The sequence below is a fragment of the Teleopsis dalmanni genome, chromosome 2 (genome assembly GCF_002237135.1).
Source record: "Teleopsis dalmanni isolate 2A chromosome 2, ASM223713v2, whole genome shotgun sequence".
NCBI classification, from domain to species: domain Eukaryota; kingdom Metazoa; phylum Arthropoda; class Insecta; order Diptera; family Diopsidae; genus Teleopsis; species Teleopsis dalmanni.
Window position 1 is genome coordinate 233,174,281 of NC_051847.1, and position 7,426 is coordinate 233,181,706.

The 7,426-nt window shown below is 29.1% G+C and overlaps 1 protein-coding gene across 1 annotated transcript; it reads right to left on the minus strand.

Moving 5' to 3' along the window:
• Positions 1-5,645: 5,645 nt before the first annotated feature.
• LOC119676974 (putative cyclin-dependent serine/threonine-protein kinase DDB_G0272797/DDB_G0274007) lies at positions 5,646-6,692 on the minus strand. Its single transcript, XM_038088241.1, has 2 exons — positions 6,131-6,692; positions 5,646-6,022 (listed from the first exon to the last, which is right to left on the minus strand). The coding sequence occupies exons 1-2, from the start codon at positions 6,690-6,692 to the stop codon at positions 5,646-5,648; spliced, it is 939 nt and encodes a 312-aa protein (XP_037944169.1).
• Between the last annotated feature and the right edge of the window lie 734 nt (positions 6,693-7,426).

Sequence of the window (7,426 nt, forward strand, 5' to 3'; positions counted from 1 at the left end):
TAAGTTTATGTAGTTTGGCAGCACTGTCCTTAATTACTATGCCAAAAATGAGCTCGATCTGTCAGACAGTTCGTTTACGGCAGCTGTTGAAACCAGTTCACCTCAGTAGTGCGTTGCGAAATGTCTTCGACGGTCGTACGACCGTCCTGGAAGGCTTTGTACCACTCATAAACTTGAGTTTTCGATAAAACTGATTCCCCATAAGCCTTTTGTAGCATTCGCAACGATTCTGCACACGAAATTTCGTTCGAAACACAAAATTTGATGCAAACTCTTTGTTCAATATTTTTTTCCATTGTTTTTTTCGCAACGCCCTACTGAGGTGAACTGGTTTCAACAGCTGCCGTAAACGAACTGTCTGACAGATCGCGCTCATTTTTGGCATAGTAATTAAGGACAGTGCTGCCAAACTACATAAACTTAAAATATCGGAAAATATACAGCGCGCGAATTTTAAATGAGAATTTCCGAAAACTTTTCGGTCTTAATGTATCTTCTAAATAGCCGTCTTATTATATCAAATATTACTCTATTATTAATAATTGTTGGAGAGGTTTCGAAAAGTAGTGAACTACATCAAACAAAAATATTTTATATTACTTAATAAATTGAATTTTTGAAATTGTTATGAGTATTGCCAAATACTCTTCATAAATGGTATTGCCATTATTTCTTATATTTAAGTAATCGTAAATAATTTTTTGAGACTGCAAGTACCAAATTAATTAATTAATAAATTATTGCTGGGATAAGAAATCACAAAATACGAAGTTATTTTCATTTTTCATATAGAAAGTCACATAAACAGCCAAATATCACCCCATAAATGATTATGGTAGTTGTTCAAAGGAACAATGGCACAAAATCCACTCCGTTGTCCCTGTAAATATTCTTGTAAAAAGCCCTTTTATTGCACCAAATATTACGGTATTATTAATCGTTGCTGTTATCCAAGGGACAAGGGAACAACGCGAATACAAAATCTATTTCATTGCCCCTGTAGAGAATCCTCTAGCCATCTTATCTTCACCGCAAAATAGAAACTATCCTATAACGATAGTTCTAGCGGCATTATACGTTTTGGGCACTTAGTTATATTGAGTCTTATATATCCAAAAATATTTTTTGTAAGGTGAATATATTATAACCGTATATGCTAAACAAATATAAATTTATTTCAAAATTAATTTCGAATAATAATATGAATTGTTTTATATATAAAAAGAATATATCAATTTTCCAAAATAGTATATATTGAAGATTTTTCTAAGTACTCAACTCTTATTCACCACTTACTTACCACACAACACTCACCACTCTGTGAGTTTAAACCAAAAATAAAAACAACTTTCAAGTTTAAAACAAGAATGCATTGTTATTGAGTTCTCAAGCAAGTTTTTAAGCTTTTTTTTTAACATTTGCAATAAAAACACGATTAATTGCTTAAGCTTTTGTTTGATCAAAACTTTCCGTGTGGTGAATCACAGTAAGCCAACACTTAACAATACCACAATAAAGCGTCAGTTGAGGTTATTGTTTTGTTAACAAAAGTTGATTAGAGTATAAAGTGCCAACGATTGCTCAAACGCCGCAAGTGCTGAAATCGTGAATCAAAATGCGTTTTCTCAATTTTGGAATAATTTTTATGGTATTATTTGTTGCCACTTCGATGTGCTTACCAACTCAAGGAATTACAAATGAATCCCAAGAATCTCAAAATAATGATCAAAAAAACGACCAACCGCTTTACAGTGTATTAGAAGTGCTTCCAAGTTGTTTACCCGGCTATACACGGGTCAAAAATCATTGCCGTAAGCTAGCTTGAGTGAAAAATGAATTTAATTATTTAAAATCCCCGCATCAAGAAAAATGAAATAAATTTAATTTAATAATGTGAATTGTTGCTGGCAAATGAATTCAAAATAATAATTATTAATAATATATTATAAATAAAAGTTTTTATTTAAAAATCTTAAAGCAGTTGTTTTTTATTTTAATTAGCATATCAGATATCAAATGAGTTCATCGACCCAGTAGTAAATAAGGTGGTGACGAGCTAACCGCCTACTGTAAAGCTAAATGAATTAATTAACATATTGTACATATTAGAAACCTTTAAAGTTTTATTTTAATTTTGTTTACATATAACATATTATATTTATAATGCTTCTTCCTTCGAATTAGTGTTAACGAAAATTAGTAAACTATTAAATTATCCCTCTAATTAAAGTTTTCTAATATATGTATATTAATTAATTTCAATAAGTTGTAAAGTAGCCGATTATCTAATAACAACCTTTTACATATATATACGTTTATAAATACATATCTGTACACCAATTACAGCTTCATAGCAAGTACTTAATGTGGATTTTCCATAAGAAGATTAATTTTCAAAAAATGAAATTGATCTTGCTTAAATCAATATGAAATTAACATACTTTTAAATTTTATTGAATGACTAATAATTGAAAGTAATGCCTCGATGAGTCTTAGTTGTTGACGTATTAAATATCACTAATATTAAAATGTCATGAACATTTTTTGTAAATTTCCAAAACAATGTCACAAAACAACGTGATAGATGACCAATTCATGTATATATGGCTTTTTTTGCTATTATCAAATTATTCATTTGCAAAGAATAATCATTTTTTTTCTTAAAAATATATTTATATATTTTTCTTCTTAAATATGTATTTTTACATAAATAAACGCTTAATTTAATTTAATAAATACACTTATTATATATAACGATTAAAATCTAACTCTTCTCCGACATCTTTAAGCCAACTTTCGACAACGACCAGCAGCCAAAACATAGCCTTTTGGACAATTAAAGATAGTGACGTGCACACAGAGCATTATCAGCAAAATCACCGACAATCGCAGCATACTTCTAAGCGCAACTTTTAACGACATTTTTATTTATTTCCGCGCTTAAAAATTTTCTCGTTACAATTGACTCGCACTTATAATATATGAATTGTTAATTGAATTAATTAAATTAGTCAGCAAAAACAAAGTATTTGTTTTTAAACGGGTATTTACTCTCTTCCAATCTTTACGCTTTTAATGCTTTTATACAACTAATATTATTCAACAGCCTAAGTTGGTTTTTATATTTCCTCTTAGGTTCTTAACGTAAGCAAATATGTAACTTATTTTGTTTTTTTTATTTATTTGCTTTAATTAAAATGCATTCAGTTGATTTCTCTTGAGAATTCTAATAAACAATATCACAACAACAATATACATAATAACAAAATAAACAAAATTACAAAAAAAAAACAATAAACAAGTTCTCCGTAAAAGGTTATTTCTTCCGTACAATTTTTATCAAAATGATTTGTTTATATTTTTTGTTCATGTTTTTAATAAATTCATATTATTAATGAAATATCTCTTAATCATATTGCTTTATTGGGTATTTATACATAAAATATGAGTACTCATCTACGAAACAATTTCCGAATTGTATTCCCATATAGAGAAACGTAAATAAGTACAAAACTGATAATATAATTCTTCGAATTATTTATTTGTCAGAGTATGCACTAAATTTTAACTATTCGTATTATATTTATATTACTCAATAATCCTGAGTCTTATCAAATTTGTTATCAAATTTTTTATATAATTATGTTTTATAAAATATTAAAAATAATTAATGTATTTGCAAAAACATTGTTATTTATTGAACTATTTCTATCCCAAATATTTATTTTTTTGTTTACAAATTTAATTTAATTAAATTAATCTTTTTTCAATTAAAAATTATATTATACAATTTCCTGTAAATGATACATTCTCACTCTATATTATATTAACTCATATAAATAAGGTATAAAATGATTGTATAGTATATATTTATTATTAAGAATGTGTGAAAAAATCAAACGGGAAATTATCTGAATTTATCCATTTAAGCAGTAGCGGTGTTACGGTTGGGCGTGGTGAAGTGATGAGCCAGGGCGACAGGAATGCAGACGTAACACATATGAATCATTAAGACTTTTTACTCCCATTAACAAAACAGTGAATATAATAAGCCTTAAAAGCACTAAAGCTTTTTAAATAATTTTTTTGTACTTAAACAGTAAGCTACTAAGTTATCAGATACTTAAGATCATATTGAGTAGTGCACAATAACCAGCTGAGCCGCTGCGAACAGTTGCACATATTTTTCACCACTCGATCGCCAGAATGATAGACCGAGTGTCTCGAAAGTGTTGCAGATGAGATACTAGTGATAAGGCTTATAGTGTTTAGAGTAACACTGCATATGTATATATGTGAACACATGCATAAAGGCAAGTACATATGTAACTTATCTTTATATAAAATGTGTTTCCCTGAATACCATTCCATTAATATTGAAATTCATCTATAATTACTAAAACTAAATTTTATTTAACTACAAATAAAACAAACGAAATTGTTAGAAATGATTAACTGTCCGATAAGAGCGATAAGGCGATAAGAGCGAAACTCACGGATTAGATGAAGTCGACTAACAGGTACAGCTATAGCTGCCAAGCTTTTTCATAAAAGATTCAATGCATGATTAAACTCCATGGTTTCAGATGCTATATTTCCTCTGAATAATCTGCATATGTAATATAAGTCAAATTGTTACGATTATCTTTTTCTACTGTGTGATTACTCGAATTTACGAATATTTAATTATGAATGTATTATTAAAATGACTATGCAAAATTCAACGATAAAAATATTTTAAAAACTATTAAAAGACTTTGTAATATATCCAATATGTTGTACTTCACTTTTCAAATTAACATACTTTCAAGAAATGAATCGCTTACTCATTGTGGGTAATCTGTGCAATTTACTTCAACAAAAGAACACAATTCTTCCACATTTAAAATTTAAGATTTAAATAATAATTTGTATTGAATTTATTTAAATTTTAATCAAAATGTAGGCCAACGGTATCAAGAATTCTGCTGAAATGGCGAAAAAATCTGAATTTTCAACTTGAACTTTTGATTTTTGTTAGTTAAAGTATTGAATTAATCACATCAAAGACATCGAATTTTCCTTATCACATGTGAAGGTCGTAGTGCAGCTAAGCCTCTTCAACGAGATAATAATTCATTCAAGTAAGCAAATAAACAATAATTTGATTATTAAAATTTAGCAACACATAGTTCATGTTGGGATTTACCCGTTCAGAAGAGAAACTATCTGCTTATCTGCGGTTGACAATGTTTTTTCTCGTATAATTTTGACTACAGTTATCGAACTCACATATCTGGGTTTGCCCAATAATTGTGAAACTGGAATTATTATACATCACTGAGTGTACGTATACATATAATATGTCTTAATTAGAACAGCTGAGTATTTTTTAATAAGCGTATAATAAAAAATATATTTTTTTTTATATTTAAATGCGAGTATCTTATATATTGTAATTGTATAAGTTTTATAAAAATTTTATTTTTTATTTAAACAAATTCTTAAAGCACTATCAACTACACTCTTAAATTAATAATATAAATTTTGATATAATTAGTACACTATTATATATCACTTCAAATATATGGGTATTATGTGCATACTAGATAATAATATATGGTATTAAAGGTACTGTAAACAAAAGCATTCATTTAGATTTGTCTTCAAGCATCGATACGTAAATCAAATTTTTGCACATCTTCTTGCTCTTGGCTCTCCCTGCGCTCAAAGATCGGTTTTACAGGGCTCTGCTCTGTGACAGTTTTTTCTGTATTACCACCGAGTTGATCTTTTTTGATTGGAATCTGTTCACTATCGTGAATCTGTGGTCTTGAATCTGTGGACTTCTCATCATGATGTAAGTAGCAGGGATGTTGGTGATGGGGATGACGATGGTAATGATAACGTTTCCCAAATGAATGCGGTGGATAAGGTTTGTGATGGTATTGGTGTGAATGATAATTTTTCATTGTTTGTTGTTCTGGTTTTTCCACATTTTGTTTTTGTTTATCATCTTGTTCAGCTTTATTATCTGCTTGTTCTTGTTGAATTTTTGGCTGTTCTTGATTTTTTTGTTCTTCTTCTTGGTTTTTTTGTTGTTCTTCTTGATTTTGTTGCTCTTCTTCTTGCTTTGGTTGATATTCATCACTATGTTGTTGTTTTTCTTCATTTGCTTGTTTGTCTTGATGTTCTTTATGTTGCGAATCGGAGGGATAATAATGTTTATGGTAGTTGTGTTGATAATTCGGATTTTGATTGTGTTCTTGATGTTCATGGGGCTTCAGTTCCTCTTCTTGGTTTTGCTCTTGTTTTTCAGTTTGTTGTTCCTGTTTTTCTTGTTCCTGATTTTGAGTTTCTTGTTCATTTTTTTGTTGTTCTTCAGCTGGTGGTTGTTCCTCAGTTGAAGCTTCCATCGTTGTTTGTTCCCCCTCTTCAGTTGTTTGTTGTTGTTCAGCTTGTGCATCTACTTGTTGTTTTACATCATTTTCTTCTTTTTGTTGGGTTGGTTGTTCTTCTTCACTTTTATTATTTAACTCTTTTACTTCCTTTCCATGATAGTCATCTCGATGATTATGATGAAAATTGTGACCAAAGTCATCACCATCCTCATAATCATCATTGTGCCACTGATGATTGTATGGCGTGCGATGGTGATGCCAACCATAGTAATTGTGTGGACTATTTGAACCGTAGTGTCCGTGATGTTCCATATCTCTTCCATATGAACCATAATTATGACCATATAATGGACTTGATAACGATATAGTCACACATTTTATTAATATCACTAATAACAAACTAAATCGGCATTTTAAAACTGAATTCATTTTAATTAATTTCAAATTAATTATAAATCTATATAAATTAATTTTATTCCACTAAATTGTTAACTGTATTTCTATTTGAACGTTTGTATCTCTCCGTTCTGGGTTGTGTGAAGTGCTCACTGTTTATGTTGATTTAAGCTTGATTCGTTTCGATTTTATATCAATCAAATTCACTCGACGGTTTTTGTTGGAATTTTTAATTAAATTAACGATCAATTCTCTTACTATTTCTGTACTCACTAGAAGCGTGATAACGACGAATTAATTACCTATAATGATTCATTTACACTGATTTAAATAAAAAAGATTTATTCTTAGTTGTATGAAGATATTTCTCATTCTAGTCCTCTTCATACAAAATCCAAATCATCGCGTGCTCTCGCATTGACAGATAATTTATTTTTTGAAGCGCTTCACAATAAGAACAACGTTACTGATAATATGTCTGACAGTGTAGTAGATAAGGGGAACAATGGTAAAATACTAAATATACCATTTGTTAATGATAATATTAGACATTGGAACTAAAAAAGTTACAGTTGTACTATCATATGTAGTAGGCGATATAAATATTATGATATTACATATTTACCTTGCTTTAGCGATTTTATTTTTAA